Consider the following 21,903-nt stretch of genomic DNA (forward strand, 5'->3'; position numbering starts at 1 on the left):
AGCAGATAATCCCTATGCGATTTTGTGTTCTACCAAAAGCAACAATAGATATAGATACAGCCATAAAAGGAAAATGTGTGGGGGGGAGTTAGAGCTTTACAATTCAGAAACTTAAAAGAAAGGGTTAATGGTGAGGCACTGCAGTATAAATTTGCAGGTAAAGTAATTAAACTACATATTATATTTGGTCTCTATCCCAACTTGTTTTATGTATCTTTAAATAAACCATTTTCCATAACTAGCAATTTAATGCAATAATTTAACAAAGCAGATTTACCTCCATTACAAGTTGGTGGGCTCTTGATACCAAGGTAAGACCATTGGCATGGTTAAAAGTTTCAGAAATGTCCTGTCCAAATGTGTACCCAGCCCCTCTTGGAGATATACCCCAACCACCTCGATCATCTGGATCTGACCACAGAAGGTCACACATAGGTCCCTGCAAAAAAAAAAAAAGGCTCAATAGGGATAGTCTAGTCAAAATTAAAAACTTTCATGATTTAGATAGAGCAGGAAATTTTAAGCAACTTACTATTAGAACAAACAAAAATTGATAAAAGTAGTATCTTTATTTGAAAAAGCAGGAATGTAAGAATAGGAGCCGGCCCAATTTTGGTTCAGCACATGGGAAGCGCCTTTTGATTGGTGTCTAAATGAAGCCAAAAAAAAAGCAAGCGCTACCTAGGTGCTGAACCAAAAATGGGCCGCATCCTATGCTTATATTCAACTAAAGATACCAAGAGTACAAAGAAAACAGAATTTATGTTTACCTGATAAATTACTTTCTCCAACGGTGTGTCCGGTCCACGGCGTCATCCTTACTTGTGGGATATTCTCTTCCCCAACAGGAAATGGCAAAGAGCCCAGCAAAGCTGGTCACATGATCCCTCCTAGGCTCCGCCTTCCCCAGTCATTCGACCGACGTAAAGGAGGAATATTTGCATAGGAGAAATCATATGATACCGTGGTGACTGTAGTTAAAGAAAATAAATTATCAGACCTGATTAAAAAACCAGGGCGGGCCGTGGACCGGACACACCGTTGGAGAAAGTAATTTATCAGGTAAACATAAATTCTGTTTTCTCCAACATAGGTGTGTCCGGTCCACGGCGTCATCCTTACTTGTGGGAACCAATACCAAAGCTTTAGGACACGGATGAAGGGAGGGAGCAAATCAGGTCACCTAAATGGAAGGCACCACGGCTTGCAAAACCTTTCTCCCAAAAACAGCCTCAGAAGCAAAAGTATCAAACTTGTAAAATTTGGTAAAAGTGTGCAGTGAAGACCAAGTCGCTGCCTTACATATCTGATCAACAGAAGCCTCGTTCTTGAAGGCCCATGTGGAAGCCACAGCCCTAGTGGAATGAGCTGTGATTCTTTCAGGAGGCTGCCGTCCGGCAGTCTCATAAGCCAATCTGATGATGCTTTTAATCCAAAAAGAGAGAGAGGTAGAAGTTGCTTTTTGACCTCTCCTTTTACCAGAATAAACAACAAACAAGGAAGATGTTTGTCTAAAATCCTTTGTAGCATCTAAATAGAATTTTAGAGCGCGAACAACATCCAAATTGTGCAACAAACGTTCCTTCTTTGAAACTGGATTCGGACACAAAGAAGGCACGACTATCTCCTGGTTAATGTTTTTGTTAGAAACAACTTTCGGAAGAAAACCAGGTTTAGTACGTAAAACAACCTTATCTGCATGGAACACCAGATAAGGAGGAGAACACTGCAGAGCAGATAATTCTGAAACTCTTCTAGCAGAAGAAATTGCAACCAAAAACAAAACTTTCCAAGATAATAACTTAATATCAACGGAATGTAAGGGTTCAAACGGAACCCCCTGAAGAACTGAAAGAACTAAATTGAGACTCCAGGGAGGAGTCAAAGGTTTGTAAACAGGCTTGATTCTAACCAGAGCCTGAACAAAGGCTTGAACATCTGGCACAGCTGCCAGCTTTTTGTGAAGTAACACAGACAAGGCAGAAATCTGTCCCTTCAAGGAACTTGCAGATAATCCTTTCTCCAATCCTTCTTGAAGAAAGGATAGAATCTTAGGAATTTTTACCTTGTCCCAAGGGAATCCTTTAGATTCACACCAACAGATATATTTTTTCCATATTTTGTGGTAAATTTTTCTAGTTACAGGCTTTCTGGCCTGAACAAGAGTATCAATAACAGAATCTGAGAACCCTCGCTTTGATAAGATCAAGCGTTCAATCTCCAAGCAGTCAGTTGGAGTGAGACCAGATTCGGATGTTCGAACGGACCTTGAACAAGAAGGTCTCGTCTCAAAGGTAGCTTCCATGGTGGAGCCGATGACATATTCACCAGGTCTGCATACCAAGTCCTGCGTGGCCACGCAGGAGCTATCAAGATCACCGATGCCCTCTCCTGATTGATCCTGGCTACCAGCCTGGGGATGAGAGGAAACGGCGGGAATACATAAGCTAGTTTGAAGGTCCAAGGTGCTACTAGTGCATCTACTAGAGTCGCCTTGGGATCCCTGGATCTGGACCCGTAGCAAGGAACCTTGAAGTTCTGACGAGAGGCCATCAGATCCATGTCTGGAATGCCCCACAGTTGAGTAATGTGGGCAAAGATTTCCGGATGGAGTTCCCACTCCCCCGGATGTAATGTCTGACGACTCAGAAAATCCGCTTCCCAATTTTCCACTCCTGGGATGTGGATTGCAGACAAGTGGCAGGAGTGAGTCTCCGCCCATTGAATGATTTTGGTCACTTCTTCCATCGCCAGGGAACTCCTTGTTCCCCCCTGATGGTTGATGTACGCAACAGTCGTCATGTTGTCTGATTGAAACCGTATGAACTTGGCCTTTGCTAGCTGAGGCCAAGTCTTGAGAGCATTGAGTATCGCTCTCAGTTCCAGAATATTTATCGGTAGAAGAGATTCTTCCCGAGACCAAAGACCCTGAGCTTTCAGGAGTCCCCAGACCGCGCCCCAGCCCTTCAGACTGGCGTCGGTCGTGACAATGACCCACTCTGGTCTGCGGAAGCTCATCCCCTGTGACAGGTTGTCCAGGGACAGCCACCAACGGAGTGAATCTCTGGTCCTCTGATTTACTTGTATCGTCGGAGACAAGTCTGTATAGTCCCCATTCCACTGACTGAGCATGCACAGTTGTAATGGTCTTAGATGAATGCGCGCAAAAGGAACTATGTCCATTGCCGCTACCATCAAACCTATTACTTCCATGCACTGCGCTATGGAAGGAAGAGGAACGGAATGAAGTATTTGACAAGAGTTTAGAAGTTTTGTTTTTCTGGCCTCTGTCAGAAAAATCCTCATTCCTAAGGAGTCTATTATTGTTCCCAAGAAGGGAACCCTCGTTGACGGAGATAGAGAACTCTTTTCTACGTTCACTTTCCATCCGTGAGATCTGAGAAAGGCCAGGACAATGTCCGTGTGAGCCTTTGCTAGAGGAAGGGACGACGCTTGAATCAGAATGTCGTCCAAGTAAGGTACTACTGCAATGCCCCTTGGTCTTAGCACCGCTAGAAGGGACCCTAGTACCTTTGTGAAAATCCTTGGAGCAGTGGCTAATCCGAACGGAAGTGCCACGAACTGGTAATGCTTGTCCAGGAATGCGAACCTTAGGAACCGATGATGTTCCTTGTGGATAGGAATATGTAGATACGCATCCTTTAAATCCACCGTGGTCATGAATTGACCTTCCTGGATGGAAGGAAGAATTGTTTGAATGGTTTCCATTTTGAACGATGGAATGTGGTCTGAAGACAATTGAGACCTGTGGAACCTCCCCCTTGGGGGAAGCCCTTTGAATTCCAGAAGATAACCTTGGGAGACTATTTCTAGCGCCCAAGGATCCAGAACATCTCTTGCCCAAGCCTGAGCGAAGAGAGAGAGTCTGCCCCCCACCAGATCCGGTCCCGGATCGGGGGCCAACATCTCATGCTGTCTTGGTAGCAGTGGCAGGTTTCTTGGCCTGCTTTCCCTTGTTCCAGCCTTGCATTGGTCTCCAGGCTGGCTTGGCTTGAGAAGTATTACCCTCTTGCTTAGAGGACGTAGCACTTGGGGCTGGTCCGTTTCTACGAAAGGGACGAAAATTAGGTTTATTTTTGGCCTTGAAAGACCTATCCTGAGGAAGGGCGTGGCCCTTGCCCCCAGTGATATCAGAGATAATCTCTTTCAAGTCAGGGCCAAACAGCGTTTTCCCCTTGAAAGGAATGTTAAGCAATTTGTTCTTGGAAGACGCATCCGCTGACCAAGATTTTAACCAAAGCGCTCTGCGCGCCACAATAGCAAACCCAGAATTTTTCGCCGCTAACCTAGCCAATTGCAAAGTGGCGTCTAGGGTGAAAGAATTAGCCAATTTAAGAGCACGGATTCTGTCCATAATCTCCTCATAAGAAGGAGAATTACTAGTGATCGCCTTTTCTAGCTCATCGAACCAGAAACACGCGGCTGTAGTGACAGGGACAATGCATGAAATTGGTTGTAGAAGGTAACCTTGCTGAACAAACATCTTTTTAAGCAAACCTTCTAATTTTTTATCCATAGGATCTTTGAAAGCACAACTATCTTCTATGGGTATAGTGGTGCGTTTGTTTAGAGTAGAAACCGCCCCCTCGACCTTGGGGACTGTCTGCCATAAGTCCTTTCTGGGGTCGACCATAGGAAACAATTTTTTAAATATGGGGGGAGGGACGAAAGGTATACCGGGCCTTTCCCATTCTTTATTTACAATGTCCGCCACCCGCTTGGGTATAGGAAAAGCTTCGGGGGGCCCCGGGACCTCTAGGAACTTGTCCATTTTACATAGTTTCTCTGGGATGACCAAATTCTCACAATCATCCAGAGTGGATAACACCTCCTTAAGCAGAGCGCGGAGATGTTCCAACTTAAATTTAAATGTAATCACATCAGGTTCAGCTTGTTGAGAAATTTTCCCTGAATCTGAAATTTCTCCCTCAGACAAAACCTCCCTGGCCCCCTCAGACTGGTGTAGGGGCCCTTCAGAAACAATATCATCAGCGTCCTCATGCTCTTCAGTATTTTCTAAAACAGAGCAGTCGCGCTTTCGCTGATAAGTGGGCATTTTGGCTAAAATGTTTTTGATAGAATTATCCATTACAGCCGTTAATTGTTGCATAGTAAGGAGTATTGGCGCGCTAGATGTACTAGGGGCCTCTAGTGTGGGCAAGACTGGTGTAGACGAAGGAGGGGATGATGCAGTACCATGCTTACTCCCCTCACTTGAGGAATCATCTCGGGCATCATTTTCTCTAAATTTTGTGTCACATAAATCACATCTATTTAAATGAGAAGGGACCTTGGCTTCCCCACATTCAGAACACAGTCTATCTGGCAGTTCAGACATGTTAAACAGGCATAAACTTGATAACAAAGTACAAAAAACGTTTTAAAATAAAACCGTTACTGTCACTTTAAATTTTTAACTGAACACACTTTATTACTGCAATTGCGAAAAAGTATGAAGGAATTGTTCAAAATTCACCAAAATTTCACCACAGTGTCTTAAAGCCTTAAAAGTATTGCACACCAAATTTGGAAGCTTTAACCCTTAAAATAACGGAACCGGAGCCGTTTTTATATTTAACCCCTTTACAGTCCCTGGTATCTGCTTTGCTGAGACCCAACCAAGCCCAAAGGGGAATACGATACCAAATGACGCCTTCAGAAAGTCTTTTCTATGTATCAGAGCTCCTCACACATGCATCTGCATGTCATGCTTCTCAAAAACAAGTGCGCAATACAGGCGCGAAAATGAGACTCTGCCTATGATTAGGGAAAGCCCCTAGAGAATAAGGTGTCCAATACAGTGCCTGCCGGTTATTTTACAAACTTCCCAAGATTAAAATAATTCCTCAAGGCTATGGAGTATAAAATATGTTTATATATAAATCGATTTAGCCCAGAAAAATGTCTACAGTCTTAAAAAGCCCTTGTGAAGCCCTTATTTACTGTCTGTAATAAAATGGCTTACCGGATCCCATAGGGAAAATGACAGCTTCCAGCATTACATCGTCTTGTTAGAATGTGTCATACCTCAAGCAGCAAAAGTCTGCTCACTGTTCCCCCAACTGAAGTTAATTCCTCTCAACAGTCCTGTGTGGAACAGCCATCGATTTTAGTAACGGTTGCCAAAATCATTTTCCTCTTACAAACAGAAATCTTCATCTCTTTTCTGCTTCAGAGTAAATAGTACATACCAGCACTATTTTAAAATAACAAACTCTTGATTGAATAATAAAAACTACAGTTAAACACTAAAAAACTCTAAGCCATCTCCGTGGAGATGTTGCCTGTACAACGGCAAAGAGAATGACTGGGGAAGGCGGAGCCTAGGAGGGATCATGTGACCAGCTTTGCTGGGCTCTTTGCCATTTCCTGTTGGGGAAGAGAATATCCCACAAGTAAGGATGACGCCGTGGACCGGACACACCTATGTTGGAGAAAAATTAATAGGAGTAAATTAGAAAGTTGCTTAAAATTGCATGCTCTATCTGAATCATGAAAGTTTAAATTTTGTACCTCAAAACAAGAACATTTCTGTTAATAGAAGATCACATTAAATGCATCACAAAGCTTCATTCACGATTGTTACTGTATTGCAAGGGTTGACAAACGTATACAAAACAAGTCTGTCACAATATTAAGGAGCTCTCATTTTTAGGAGGCAGAGAAGTGGATTAAAATTTGTAACAAAAAAAAAAAAAAACACACACACTTAAAAGGCCCAATATAATAATAAAAAAAATTACATCCTCTAAACATTAAAGCATGTAATATCAAGACTATTGATCCTGCTCTACAATGTGATTACCTCTGCAAAGGGGTTAAACGCCCAGTAGAAACACAGCTTGCGACTCAGAGTACTTCTGGTCCAGGCAGAAAATGCCACCGATCCAATCAACAGTGCTACATGATTGTGGATCTAGTGCTGCTGACTGGATAATCAGTCCGCTTGAGAACAGCCGTGCTCTGCAAGTCCCAAGCAGTATTTCTATTAGTAGTGCAGGGTAAAAAGTCTTAAAATGACATGCTCTAACAGATTAGAGCATGTCATGTTTTCGACTATAATGACCCTTTAAACATAGAAGTGATCAATTGTACACCTTTATTTGTAATAAAAGTGAATAGCTTTGCAAAATATATGGCAATGTTTTATTTTTCAATGTAAAACTGGTGAGTACACAAGTTATTATACCATTTTAACAAATATAATCCACTGTGCTTATATACAACCTCTATTCCAATTATAAAGAACACAAATATTTTGTACTTCGAATTGACACACTGTAAAAAAACAAAAAACATTGCAAAACTATTCTTTCTGTAATGCAACAGTGCAAATATAGTAGTCTTTAATGTTGATCCTAATAAAACCATACCTCATGAGGAACTTCCTGCAAACGATCCAAAGCTCGAATATGATCCAGTGTATCTATAGACGGGGATAGTCCTCCATGCAAGCAGAAAATCTAAAAGTGAAGCATAAACATTTATTTGGTGCATGTCTGAATTAATGATAGCTGTATCAAGTGTTCTTTTAAGTGGATAACTAGGAGCACGAAAAAGGTTTTAAATAATTTAGTCATGAAAGTTATAAAAAGAAGAATATGTATCAAGGTAGAAGTAGAAAAAAAAAAAAGGAAGATTCTAGAATTAATTTTAAGATAGTGTTTAATATACAAGTAAACAATTGTATTGTTAAATTCCTTTTAAATCATAATACTTCTACAAAAAACTTATTTTATGGAAAAAGTAAAAAAATTGTTTAAATTATGCCTTTTTTTTTTTTAAAATGCACACAGTAGGAATAGCAGTACAACTACAATCCACATGCAAAAATGGTATACTTCAAATACAGAGTATTTGCTCTCCCTAGCAAGTTCAAAAGAAGTAGTAGAAGAAACACAATTTTTATTTAACTCCTTCACTACCGGGACTTTCAGAGAAAAGCTCGCCCAAAATACTGGAGAATTTTTAGCATTTTTGCTATCACTGCATATAAACAGAAATAGCAGGGGGGGGTGGTTATTTACCGGTCAAAAATGGTATATATATATATATATATATATATATATATTACTCAAAGAATGGGAATATTGTCTATGCTATTTTGAAGAGCAGCCCGGCTGTTGGATTGTTAAAGTGTGTGCTGGTACCCCCTCTACAAATCTGATATACGCCGGGGTTAGGTTCCAGAAGGAATGGTTGTAAATTGAAACCCAGTTTATAATGTAAGTCAATGGGAAGTGAGGGAGTTAGGTGTTACTTATGTCAATTTTGAGAGGGGCCTTAAACCCAATACATTATTTTTAAAGCTTTGAAATGAAAACTTTAAATGCTAAACAGCATTATAAACCTAATTAAATAATCGCACACCAGACTGTATCATCAAACTAAGTTTAATGAACAAAAACATTTTTTTTAACTTGCATTTTTCTGCAAACAGTTCTCTGCATTGTTAGCATGTTAGATAATATTGGGTCTGCACCTATTCTATGCATTTCAATCTGGAGTGATTAATAGGCAGTTAAGCACCCTCACCTCAAGCAGCTGGACAGGAAGATAATAGGGAAGTGGCTGCTAGATCTTGTTGCTTTTAAGCTGCTCGATAGCTAAGGTCTGTTCTGTGTACACAGATTAATTTCAGTCTGCTAAACTTGCATAACTTTGCTGCAACACAAGCGGACAGCTCCACCTACTGGCTATTTTAATTAGTGCACTACTAAAAAGGTTGTTATTCTGAAACAATGCAAATTGAACCGGCGCAAATCGAGGGCCACCTGTGTATATGTGTATATATATATATATATATATATATCAAAAAAGATCCCACACTCACTGCTATATTCCAGCCTCCGGGGTGCTCTTTAAACCATTGATATAGACAACTAAATAAGAAAGGCACTCTCCATATTCTTTAGTAAAATAACTTTACTTTGGTGAACGTTTTCGGGGTCACCCCCTTCCTCAGACCTTACAAAACAAACAATACAGTGAACTATTTAAGTGTTTACCTGGTGACGATCCTGCCAGAGTCTGTGGCGTCCTCCTAGCGCAACTGCGCATGCGCAAGAGTAAGTACAGAGGCCCTGGAGGTTCAAAAAAGTCACCAAGGCAAAAAACAGAATTTATGTTTACCTGATAAATTACTTTCTCCAACGGTGTGTCCGGTCCACGGCGTCATCCTTACTTGTGGGATATTCTCTTCCCCAACAGGAAATGGCAAAGAGCCCAGCAAAGCTGGTCACATGATCCCTCCTAGGCTCCGCCTACCCCAGTCATTCGACCGACGTTAAGGAGGAATATTTGCATAGGAGAAACCATATGGTACCGTGGTGACTGTAGTTAAAGAAAATAAAATATCAGACCTGATTAAAAAAACCAGGGCGGGCCGTGGACCGGACACACCGTTGGAGAAAGTAATTTATCAGGTAAACATAAATTCTGTTTTCTCCAACATAGGTGTGTCCGGTCCACGGCGTCATCCTTACTTGTGGGAACCAATACCAAAGCTTCAGGACACGGATGAAGGGAGGGAGCAAATCAGGTCACCTAAATGGAAGGCACCACGGCTTGCAAAACCTTTCTCCCAAAAATAGCCTCAGAAGAAGCAAAAGTATCAAACTTGTAAAATTTGGTAAAAGTGTGCAGTGAAGACCAAGTCGCTGCCCTACATATCTGATCAACAGAAGCCTCGTTCTTGAAGGCCCATGTGGAAGCCACAGCCCTAGTGGAATGAGCTGTGATTCTTTCGGGAGGCTGCCGTCCGGCAGTCTCGTAAGCCAATCTGATGATGCTTTTAATCCAAAAAGAGAGAGAGGTAGAAGTTGCTTTTTGACCTCTCCTTTTACCGGAATAAACAACAAACAAGGAAGATGTTTGTCTAAAATCCTTTGTAGCATCTAAATAGAATTTTAGAGCGCGAACAACATCCAAATTGTGCAACAAACGTTCCTTCTTTGAAACTGGTTTCGGACACAGAGAAGGTACGATAATCTCCTGGTTAATGTTTTTGTTAGAAACAACCTTCGGAAGAAAACCAGGTTTAGTACGCAAAACCACCTTATCTGCATGGAACACCAGATAAGGAGGAGAACACTGCAGAGCAGATAATTCTGAAACTCTTCTAGCAGAAGAAATTGCAACCAAAAACAAAACTTTCCAAGATAATAATTTAATATCAACGGAATGCAAGGGTTCAAACGGAACCCCCTGAAGAACTGAAAGAACTAAATTGAGACTCCAAGGAGGAGTCAAAGGTTTGTAAACAGGCTTGATTCTAACCAGAGCCTGAACAAAGGCTTGAACATCTGGCACAGCTGCCAGCTTTTTGTGAAGTAACACCGACAAGGCGGAAATCTGTCCCTTCAGGGAACTTGCAGATAATCCTTTTTCCAATCCTTCTTGAAGGAAGGATAGAATCCTAGGAATCTTAACCTTGTCCCAAGGGAATCCTTTAGATTCACACCAACAGATATATTTTTTCCAAATCTTGTGGTAAATCTTTCGAGTTACAGGCTTTCTGGCCTGAACAAGAGTATCGATAACAGAATCTGAGAATCCTCGCTTCGATAAAATCAAGCGTTCAATCTCCAAGCAGTCAGCTGGAGTGAAACCAGATTCGGATGTTCGAACGGACCCTGAACAAGAAGGTCTCGTCTCAAAGGTAGCTTCCAAGGTGGAGCCGATGACATATTCACCAGATCTGCATACCAAGTCCTGCGTGGCCACGCAGGAGCTATCAAGATCACCGACGCCCTCTCCTGATTGATCCTGGCTACCAGCCTGGGGATGAGAGGAAACGGCGGGAACACATAAGCTAGTTTGAAGGTCCAAGGTGCTACTAGTGCATCCACTAGAGCCGCCTTGGGATCCCTGGATCTGGACCCGTAGCAGGGAACTTTGAAGTTCTGACGAGAGGCCATTAGATCCATGTCTGGAATGCCCCACAGCTGAGTGACTTGGGCAAAGATTTCCGGATGGAGTTCCCACTCCCCCGGATGCAATGTCTGACGACTCAGAAAATCCGCTTCCCAATTTTCCACTCCTGGGATGTGGATAGCAGACAGGTGGCAGGAGTGAGACTCCGCCCATAGAATGATTTTGGTCACTTCTTCCATCGCTAGGGAACTCCTTGTTCCCCCCTGATGGTTGATGTACGCAACAGTCGTCATGTTGTCTGATTGAAACCGTATGAACTTGGTCCTCACTAGCTGAGGCCAAGCCTTGAGAGCATTGAATATCGCTCTCAGTTCCAGAATATTTATCGGTAGAAGAGATTCTTCCCGAGACCAAAGACCCTGAGCTTTCAGGGATCCCCAGACCGCGCCCCAGCCCATCAGACTGGCGTCGGTCGTGACAATGACCCACTCTGGTCTGCGGAATGTCATCCCTTGTGACAGGTTGTCCAGGGACAGCCACCAACGGAGTGAGTCTCTGGTCCTCTGATTTACTTGTATCTTTGGAGACAAGTCTGTATAGTCCCCATTCCACTGACTGAGCATGCACAGTTGTAATGGTCTTAGATGAATGCGCGCAAAAGGAACTATGTCCATTGCCGCTACCATCAACCCGATCACTTCCATGCACTGAGCTATGGAAGGAAGAGGAACGGAATGAAGTATCCGACAAGAGTCTAGAAGTTTCGTTTTTCTGGCCTCTGTTAGAAAAATCCTCATTTCCAAGGAGTCTATAATTGTTCCCAAGAAGGGAACCCTTGTTGACGGGGATAGAGAACTCTTTTCCACGTTCACTTTCCAGCCGTGAGATCTGAGAAAGGCCAGGACGATGTCCGTGTGAGCCTTTGCTTGAGGAAGGGACGACGCTTGAATCAGAATGTCGTCCAGGTAAGGTACTACTGCAATGCCCCTTGGTCTTAGCACCGCTAGAAGGGACCCTAGTACCTTTGTGAAAATCCTTGGAGCAGTGGCTAATCCGAAAGGAAGCGCCACGAACTGGTAATGTTTGTCCAGGAATGCAAACCTTAGGAACCGATGATGTTCCTTGTGGATAGGAATATGTAGATACGCATCCTGTAAATCCACCGTGGTCATGAATTGACCTTCCTGGATGGAAGGAAGAATAGTTCGAATGGTTTCCATCTTGAACGATGGAACCTTGAGAAACTTGTTTAAGATCTTGAGATCTAAGATTGGTCTGAACGTTCCCTCTTTTTTGGGAACTATGAACAGATTGGAGTAGAACCCCATCCCTTGTTCTCTTAATGGAACAGGATGAATCACTCCCATTTTTAACAGGTCTTCTACACAATGTAAGAACGCCTGTCTTTTTATGTGGTCTGAAGACAACTGAGACCTGTGGAACCTCCCCCTTGGGGGAAGTCCCTTGAATTCCAGAAGATAACCCTGGGAGACTATTTCTAGCGCCCAAGGATCCAGAACATCTCTTGCCCAAGCCTGAGCGAAGAGAGAGAGTCTGCCCCCCACCAGATCCGGTCCCGGATCGGGGGCCAATATTTCATGCTGTCTTGGTAGCAGTGGCAGGTTTCTTGGCCTGCTTTCCCTTGTTCCAGCCTTGCATTGGTCTCCAAGCTGGCTTGGCTTGAGAAGTATTACCCTCTTGCTTAGAGGACGTAGCACTTTGGGCTGGTCCGTTTTTACGAAAGGGACGAAAATTAGGTCTATTTTTTGCCTTGAAAGGCCGATCCTGAGGAAGGGCGTGGCCCTTACCCCCAGTGATATCAGAGATAATCTCTTTCAAGTCAGGGCCAAACAGCGTTTTCCCCTTGAAAGGAATGTTTAGTAGCTTGTTCTTGGAAGACGCATCAGCCGACCAAGATTTCAACCAAAGCGCTCTGCGCGCCACAATAGCAAACCCAGAATTCTTAGCCGCTAACCTAGCCAATTGCAAAGTGGCGTCTAGGGTGAAAGAATTAGCCAATTTGAGAGCATTGATTCTGTCCATAATCTCCTCATAAGGAGGAGAATCACTATCGAGCGCCTTTATCAGTTCATCAAACCAGAAACATGCGGCTGTAGTGACAGGGACAATGCATGAAATTGGTTGTAGAAGGTAACCCTGCTGAACAAACATCTTTTTAAGCAAACCTTCTAATTTTTTATCCATAGGATCTTTGAAAGCACAACTATCCTCTATGGGTATAGTGGTGCGTTTGTTTAAAGTAGAAACCGCTCCCTCGACCTTGGGGACTGTCTGCCATAAGTCCTTTCTGGGGTCGACCATAGGAAACAATTTTTTAAATATGGGGGGAGGGACGAAAGGAATACCGGGCCTTTCCCATTCTTTATTAACAATGTCCGCCACCCGCTTGGGTATAGGAAAAGCTTCTGGGAGCCCCGGCACCTCTAGGAACTTGTCCATTTTACATAGTTTCTCTGGGATGACCAACTTTTCACAATCATCCAGAGTGGATAATACCTCCTTAAGCAAAATGCGGAGATGTTCCAACTTAAATTTAAATGCAATCACATCAGGTTCAGCCTGTTGAGAAATGTTCCCTGAATCAGTAATTTCTCCCTCAGACAAAACCTCCCTGGCCCCCTCAGATTGGGTTAGGGGCCCTTCAGAGATATTAATATCAGCGTCGTCATGCTCTTCAGTAACTAAAACAGAGCAGCCACGCTTACGCTGACAAGGGTTCATTTTGGCTAAAATGTTTTTGACAGAATTATCCATTACAGCCGTTAATTGTTGCATAGTAAGGAGTATTGGCGCGCTAGATGTACTAGGGGCCTCCTGAGTGGGCAAGACTCGTGTAGACGAAGGAGGGAATGATGCAGTACCATGCTTACTCCCCTCACTTGAGGAATCATCTTGGGCATCATTGTCATTATCACATAAATCACATTTATTTAAATGAATAGGAATTCTGGCTTCCCCACATTCAGAACACAGTCTATCTGGTAGTTCAGACATGTTAAACAGGCATAAACTTGATAAGAAAGTACAAAAAACGTTTTAAAATAAAACCGTTACTGTCACTTTAAATTTTAAACTGAACACACTTTATTACTGCAATTGCGAAAAAACATGAAGGAATTGTTCAAAATTCACCAAATTTTCACTACAGTGTCATAAAGCCTTAAAAGTATTGCACACCAAATTTGGAAGCTTTAACCCTTAAAATAACGGAACCGGAGCCGTTTTAAAACTTTAACCCCTTTACAGTCCCTGGTATCTGCTTTGCTGAGACCCAACCAAACCCAAAGGGGAATACGATACCAAATGACGCCTTCAGAAAGTCTTTTCTAAGTATCAGAGCTCCTCTCACATGCGACTGCATGCCATGCCTCTCAAAAACAAGTGCGCCACACCGGCGCGAAAATGAGGCTCTGCTTATGCTTTGGGAAAGCCCCTAAGAAATAAGGTGTCTAATACAGTGCCTGCCGATATTATTATATCAAAATACCCAGATAAAATGATTCCTCAAGGCTAAATATGTGTTAATAATGAATCGATTTAGCCCAGAAAAGTCTACAGTCTTAATAAGCCCTTGTGAAGCCCTTATTTACGATCGTAATAAACATGGCTTACCGGATCCCATAGGGAAAATGACAGCTTCCAGCATTACATCGTCTTGTTAGAATGTGTCATACCTCAAGCAGCAAGAGACTGCACACTGTTCCCCCAACTGAAGTTAATTGCTCTCAACAGTCCTGTGTGGAACAGCCATGGATTTTAGTTACGGTTGCTAAAATCATTTTCCTCATACAAACAGAAATCTTCATCTCTTTTCTGTTTCTGAGTAAATAGTACATACCAGCACTATTTCAAAATAACAAACTCTTGATTGAATAATAAAAAACTACAGTTAAACACTAAAAAACTCTAAGCCATCTCCGTGGAGATGTTGCCTGTACAACGGCAAAGAGAATGACTGGGGTAGGCGGAGCCTAGGAGGGATCATGTGACCAGCTTTGCTGGGCTCTTTGCCATTTCCTGTTGGGGAAGAGAATATCCCACAAGTAAGGATGACGCCGTGGACCGGACACACCTATGTTGGAGAAATGTGAAACCACACAAAAAATAAAAACAACAATGTTAACATGAAATTAAAATTAAAAGTACACAGAGCACAAGATCGTAGAACTGGTGGCTGATAGACAAATACTCTGTAAATATGGTATGAGAATAAAATGTGTAGGCATAAAGGTATTAGTAAATATGTCCGGTAACTAAAGATATAATATATAGCGGTATAAGTGCGGTACAGAAGGTGTATCCAGATTACACATGACACTCTGTATAAGGATAAAAATGCTCATATTATGCAACTAAAGGGTTAAACATCAACGCAACAAGTATGACAACTGTTGCTAGGCAACCATATACAATGCCAGTAGTATCTGACAGATCAACCGCGACAAAACTCAGCGTACATAGCGGTCCTGATATTAAAGCTAGCCACTCAGTGACCATACCAAATGATAGATGGAGACCATACTAGAGAAATCATTCTGTCCGCCGCCTACTAGAGAGCTAAATTATGACACATACACAATGGGACACTGAATAGTACATAGCAATCCAATTCTTCATAATCATTTCACATACTGGTTAGTTTGGACACCACAACACTGGCCATACAGCGTTAGCTGCAGTCACATCACTGGCCATATAACCTAACCAGCCGTCATATCAATGTTCGAAAGAACTCAAAGAACTCAAATCTTCAATCATCATGTATATATCCTATGGTGTAAAACATCATATCACAAACAAAATGTTTAAATACTCCAAATAGGAGGACCACACACAATATATCTCACACAATAGCATATTATTACACCATATGCTATATCGTGCCAACTAACTGAAATAGGTATTAGTCATCAAACCAACTTGTACTTCTATCTCCAAACAAAACACCATTAGCACATTCAGTGGTCATGTAATCTTAATCCTATATGATGATATCACTAAACAAGTGGAACAAAACATATAAACTTGAACCAGATGAGGAACCCAAAAACACCTATACATGTAACTACACCAATATTAAATCAATCATTTAGATATATTTAGGAATAAAACATACCAATATAGAGTATTGCAGGCTTCACAAAAAGCACTGCATGTCAAAATGGACATTAAGCCTCTTAGGGACCAAAGTGTCGTGTGAAAATCCAGCGACTTTCCCTCTGTAAGAGCACCCTACCTCTGTCACCACCCCTCGCTAGGGGTGGGACATGGTCAATGATAATGAAACGTAAATCTGTGTTCTTGTGTCTCGCCTGCAAGAAGTGTCTGGCTACCGGTTGGTCGGATTTACCATTCTCCAATGCTGCCCTAATGGCCGACCTATGGTTGGCCATTCTAGTGCGGGCATCATCCTGTGTCTTACCGACATAGAACTTGCCACACGGGTAGTGGATCATGTATATGATGTAATTTGTACTGCATGTGACTGTGTCTAATTGTAAATTTTCTGTTGGTCCACGGATGTGTGAAAAATTTACTCTGGGTCATCCCACTACATGTGGTGCATCCACTGCATCGAAAGCACCCATTTTTGGTGGTGTGTAACCATGTTTTAGACTTATAACTTAGTCTGTTATCGGGTCGCATCAGATGATCCCTTAAGGAGGCCGCCCTCCTATAACCAACAATCGGTAAGTCCATAGACTCGCAAGGCAGTTTTTTGTCAGTTGAATTGATGTCCCAATGTTCTCGTAGTATGTTCGGTAAAGAGATCTTCTCAGGAGTAAAGGTGGTCGTCAGTATCAATCGTTTCCTAGATGGTGCCTCAGGTAATGTTTTCTTTAGAGCCTCATTCTGTGAAGTGATATGAGCTTCAACGAAAGCCACATCCAGGTGTTCTCTATTATAGCCCCGCTGCTCAAATTTCATCCTCATCTCATCAAGTTGTATTGTTTTATTCTCTTGGTCACTATTGTTTTGTGTAACCCTCTTGAATTGAGACTTGGGCAGAGCCTTTTTCAAAAAAGGTGGATGACAGCTTGTACCTTGGAGGATCGAATTCCTATCCGTGGGTTTTTGGTATAGCGTGGTCTTCAGTCCATCACCAGATCTGTATATCCATAAGTCTAGGAAATCAACTGTTTGTTGTGAGTGATCTTGAACTTTAGGTTGATGTTGGACTGGTTCAGTTCGTGGAACCAAGTCATTAGATCTTGTTGCTCCCCTCGCCAGATCAAGAAAAGATAGTCTATGTATCTACGGAAACATAATACCCGTGGATCCTTAAATAGCATCGTGCCCAAGGTCTCAAACTCCGCCATATACAGATTGGCATAGGATGGGGCCACATTGGACCCCATCGCTGTGCCCGAAATAAGTAGATAGAATTTTGCCTCGAACTTGAAATAATTCATCTTGAGGCAATACTCCAATAGTTGTAGTACCACATCGACAGGTGGACCAACATAGGGAGATTTAAGGAGAGTAGATTTGATCGCCGCCATACCGTCCTCATGCGGGATGACTGTATAAAGGCTGGTTACATCCAGGGTAACCAGCACATCATCTGCAGTTAATCCTCCAATACCTTGTAGTAGTTTCACCATCTCTATGGAGTCCAGAAGGAAAGAATCCATCTGTCTGACTAATGGTTGTAGGATATCGTCGACGTATACAGCCAATGTTTGTAGTATCGATCCCCTTGCCGATACAATTGGACGTCCTGGAGGTCGCACCGGATCTTTGTGGACCTTGGGTAAGGTATATATGATGGGAATTATAGGAAAGTCAACCATCAAAAATTCATATGCAGCCTTAGATATAATATTTGTTGAATATAATATATCCAGGTATTTATCAATGGTTTTTTTAAATTCAGAGGTGGGATCCTGCGTTAATCTACGGTATGTCTTCTTGTCATCTAGCTGGGATATTATTTCATCCCTATAGTCCTGGTAGTCCTGTAGGACCAATGCGCCCCCCTTGTCCGCATTGCGGATCACCAACTTGTGATTTTCCTTTAACCCCTTCAAAGCCTTCCATTCTGTTCTTGAAAAGTTATTTCTTGTAGGGTGTTCTTTATCCAATGTACCTTCAAAGTTCTCTTTTATCATACATGTATATGTACTGATACTTGCACTCGAGGATTTTGGATCAAATTTACTTCGTTTCTTGAATTTCTCCATCTGGTAATCAGTCTGCCCAAAATGCTCCTTTAGGCGAAGTTTCCTATTAAATTTATATAGGTCAACGTGTAAATCAAATCTGTCCAATTTGGCCGTGGGTACAAAACTTAGTCCTTTCTCCAATATCTCAATTTCAGTAGTTGTTAATTGGTGGGAGCTGAGATTAATTATATTGCTCAGTGCCAACCCCGGCGCCATCGCCGTGGTGGTCTCCCCCTGGAAGAACCCCTTGCGTTTGTGACCACTTCTCTTGGGGTGTGGCCTCCCCCGTAAGCGATTTTTGACCGGGTAGTCATGGGTTGGGAGCCTGTGGTAGTGCCCATTGCTGCTACCTCACCCTGTTCAGGGTCAGAGCTATTGTCAGAGCTTTCAACAGTGTTCAAATTCCTAGGTTTATATGCCCGAGGTCTCCTATTTCTGAAGGCAACTCTTCTTTCCTCGGGGCCCAATAACCATTTATAGACTCTCTTCTCTCTGTAATCACTAGTTACGGCCTCCCATTTACGTTCCTTAAAAGAAATGAGCTCATTTTCATATTGGTCCACCTGGTTCTTGATCTTAGATAGCCAGTCCTCCTCTCCATCATTCAACAATTTATCATGGTGCTGTATTTCAAAGGTATGTATTTCATTCTCTACCTGTTTTAATAATATAGAAACTTCCTCTATTACAAGTAGAACTAGATCCAGCGAACATTTGTTCAAGATCCCACACCACTTGACGCAAAAGATAGTATTATTACGTCCAATGGTGGGGACATTTTTGACCCTAAAACCCTTAGGGATGAATGATTTCCTGTGGTAGTCAGACAGGTAGCAGCCATGTAATTTTAAATCGATTGCTCTTTTCTTCAATTTAACCAAATGATTATGCAGCTGCTCTGGCTGCTCTCTCTTAGTTCTAATGGCTACTTCATCAAATCTTATTCTGCTGGCATCAGCCTCACTGAATTGGAATACTGTAGCTCCCTCTACTCCATCAGTCTCCAGCCTAGGAATTTGAACACTGTTGAAAGCTCTGACAATAGCTCTTACCCTGAACAGGGTGGGGTAGCAGCAATGGGCACTACCACAGGCTCCCAACCCATGACTACCCGGTCAAAAAAACGCTTACGGGGGAGGCCACACCCCAGGAGAAGTGGTCACAAACGCAAGGGTTTCTTCCAGGGGGAGACCACCACGGCGATGGCGCCGGGGTTGGCACTGAGCAATATAATTAATCTCAGCTCCCACCAATTAACAACTACTGAAATTGAGATATTGGAGAAAGGACTAAGTTTTGTACCCACGGCCAAATTGGACAGATTTGATTTACCTATATAAATTTAAAAGGAAACTTCGCCTAAAGGAGCATTTTGGGCAGACTGATTACCAGATGGAGAAATTCAAGAAACAAAGTAAATTTGATTCAAAATCCTCGAGTGCAAGTATCAGTACATATACACGTATGATAAAAGAGAACTTTGAAGGTACATTGGATAAAGAACACCCTACAAGAAATAACTTTTCAAAAACAGAATGGAAGGCCTTGAAGGGGTTAAAGGAAAATCACAAGTTGGTGATCCGCAATGCGGACAAGGGGGGCGCATTGGTCCTACAGGACTACCAGGACTATAGGGATGAAATAATATCCCAGCTGGATGACAAGAAGACATACCGTAGATTAACGCAGGATCCCACCTCTGAATTTAAAAAAAACATTGATAAATACCTGGATATATTATATTCAACAAATATTATATCTAAGGCTGCATATGAATTTTTGATGGTTGACTTTCCTATAATTCACATCATATATACCTTACCCAAGGTCCACAAAGATCCGGTGCGACCTCCAGGACGTCCAATTGTATAGGCAAGGGGATCGATACTACAAACATTGGCTGTATACGTCGACGATATCCTACAACCATTAGTCAGACAGATGGATTCTTTCCTTCTGGACTCCATAGAGATGGTGAAACTACTACAAGGTATTGGAGGATTAACTACAGATGATGTGCTGGTTACCCTGGATGTAACCAGCCTTTATACAGTCATCCCGCATGAGGACGGTATGGCGGCGATCAAATCTACTCTCCTTAAATCTCCCTATGTTGGTCCACCTGTCGATGTGGTACTACAACTATTGGAGTATTGCCTCAAGATGAATTATTTCAAGTTTGAGGCAAAATTCTATCTACAGATTTCGGGCACAGCAATGGGGTCCAATGTGATCCCATCCTATGCCAATCTGTATATGGCGGAGTTTGAGACCTTGGGCACGATGCTATTTAAGGATCCACGGGTATTATGTTTCCGTAGATACATAGACAATCTTTTCTTGATCTGGCGAGGGGAGCAACAAGATCTAATGACTTCCACGAACTGAACCAGTCCAACATCAACCTAAAGTTCAAGATCACTCACAACAAACAAACAGTTGATTTCCTAGACTTATGGATATACAGATCTGGTGATGGACTGAAGACCACACTATACCAAAAACCCACGGATAGGAATTCGATCCTCCAAGGTACAAGCTGTCATCCACCTTTTTTGAAAAAGGCTCTGCCCAAGTCTCAATTCAAGAGGGTTACACGAAACAATAGTGACCAAGAGAATAAAACAATACAACTTGATGAGATGAGGATGAAATTTGAGCAGCGGGGCTATAATAGAGAACACCTGGATGTGGCTTTCGTTGAAGCTCATATCACTTCACAGAATGAGGCTCTAAAGAAAACATTACCTGAGGCACCATCTAGGGAACGATTGATACTGACGACCACCTTTACTCCTGAGAAGATCTCTTTACCGAACATACTACGAGAACATTGGGACATCATTTCAACTGACAAAAAACTGCCTTGCGAGTCTATGGACTTACCGATTGTTGGTTATAGGAGGGCGGCCTCCTTAAGGGATCATCTGATGCGACCCGATAACAGACTAAGTTATAAGTCTAAAACATGGTTACACACCACCAAAAATGGGTGCTTTCGATGCAGTGGATGCACCACATGTAGTGGGATGACCCAGAGTAAATTTTTCACACATCCGTGGACCAACAGAAAATTTACAATTAGACACAGAGTCACATGCACTACAAATTATATCATATACATGATCCACTGCCCGTGTGGCAAGTTCTATGTCGGTAAGACACAGGATGATGCCCGCACTAGAATGGCCAACCATAGGTCGGCCATTAGGGCAGCATTGGAGAATGGTAAATCCGACCAACCGGTAGCCAGACACTTCTTGCAGGCGAGACACAAGAACACAGATTTACGTTTCATTATCATTGACCATGTCCCACCCCTAGCGAGGGGTGGTGACAGAGGTAGGGTGCTCTTACAGAGGGAAAGTCGCTGGATTTTCACACGACACTTTGGTCCCTAAGGGGCTTAATGTCCATTTTGACATGCAGTGCTTTTTGTGAAGCCTGCAATACTCGATATTGGTATGTTTTATTCCTAAATATATCTAAATGATTGATTGATTTAATATTATTTGGTGTAGTTACATGTATAGGTGTTTTTGGGTTCCTCATCTGGTTCAAGTTTATATGTTTTGTTCCACTTGTTTAGTGATAATATCATCATATAGGATTAAGATTACATGACCACTGAATGTGCTAATGGTGTTTTGTTTGGCGATAGAAGTACAAGTTGGTTTGATGACTAATACCTATTTCAGTTAATTGGCACGATATAGCATATGGTGTAATAATATGCTATTGTGTGAGATATAGTGTGTGGTCCTCCTATTTGGAGTATTTAAACATTTTGTTTGTGATATGATGTTTTACACCATAGGGT

General features: G+C 42.2%; 1 protein-coding gene across 1 annotated transcript in view; it reads right to left on the bottom strand.

The window, feature by feature from the left end:
- Positions 1 to 259: 259 nt before the first annotated feature.
- Positions 260 to 21,903, bottom strand: part of PPP2CB (protein phosphatase 2 catalytic subunit beta) — a 184,723-nt gene continuing 163,079 nt past the window's right edge. Inside the window, exons 4-5 of the mRNA XM_053700135.1 lie at positions 7,395 to 7,484; positions 260 to 439 (exon numbers count right to left, since the gene is read on the bottom strand). Of these exons, the coding sequence (XP_053556110.1) occupies positions 260 to 439; positions 7,395 to 7,484 (270 nt within the window). The remainder of the gene's footprint in view (positions 440 to 7,394; positions 7,485 to 21,903) is intronic.

Source organism: Bombina bombina, chromosome 2 (assembly GCF_027579735.1).
Source record: "Bombina bombina isolate aBomBom1 chromosome 2, aBomBom1.pri, whole genome shotgun sequence".
Lineage (NCBI taxonomy): Eukaryota > Metazoa > Chordata > Amphibia > Anura > Bombinatoridae > Bombina > Bombina bombina.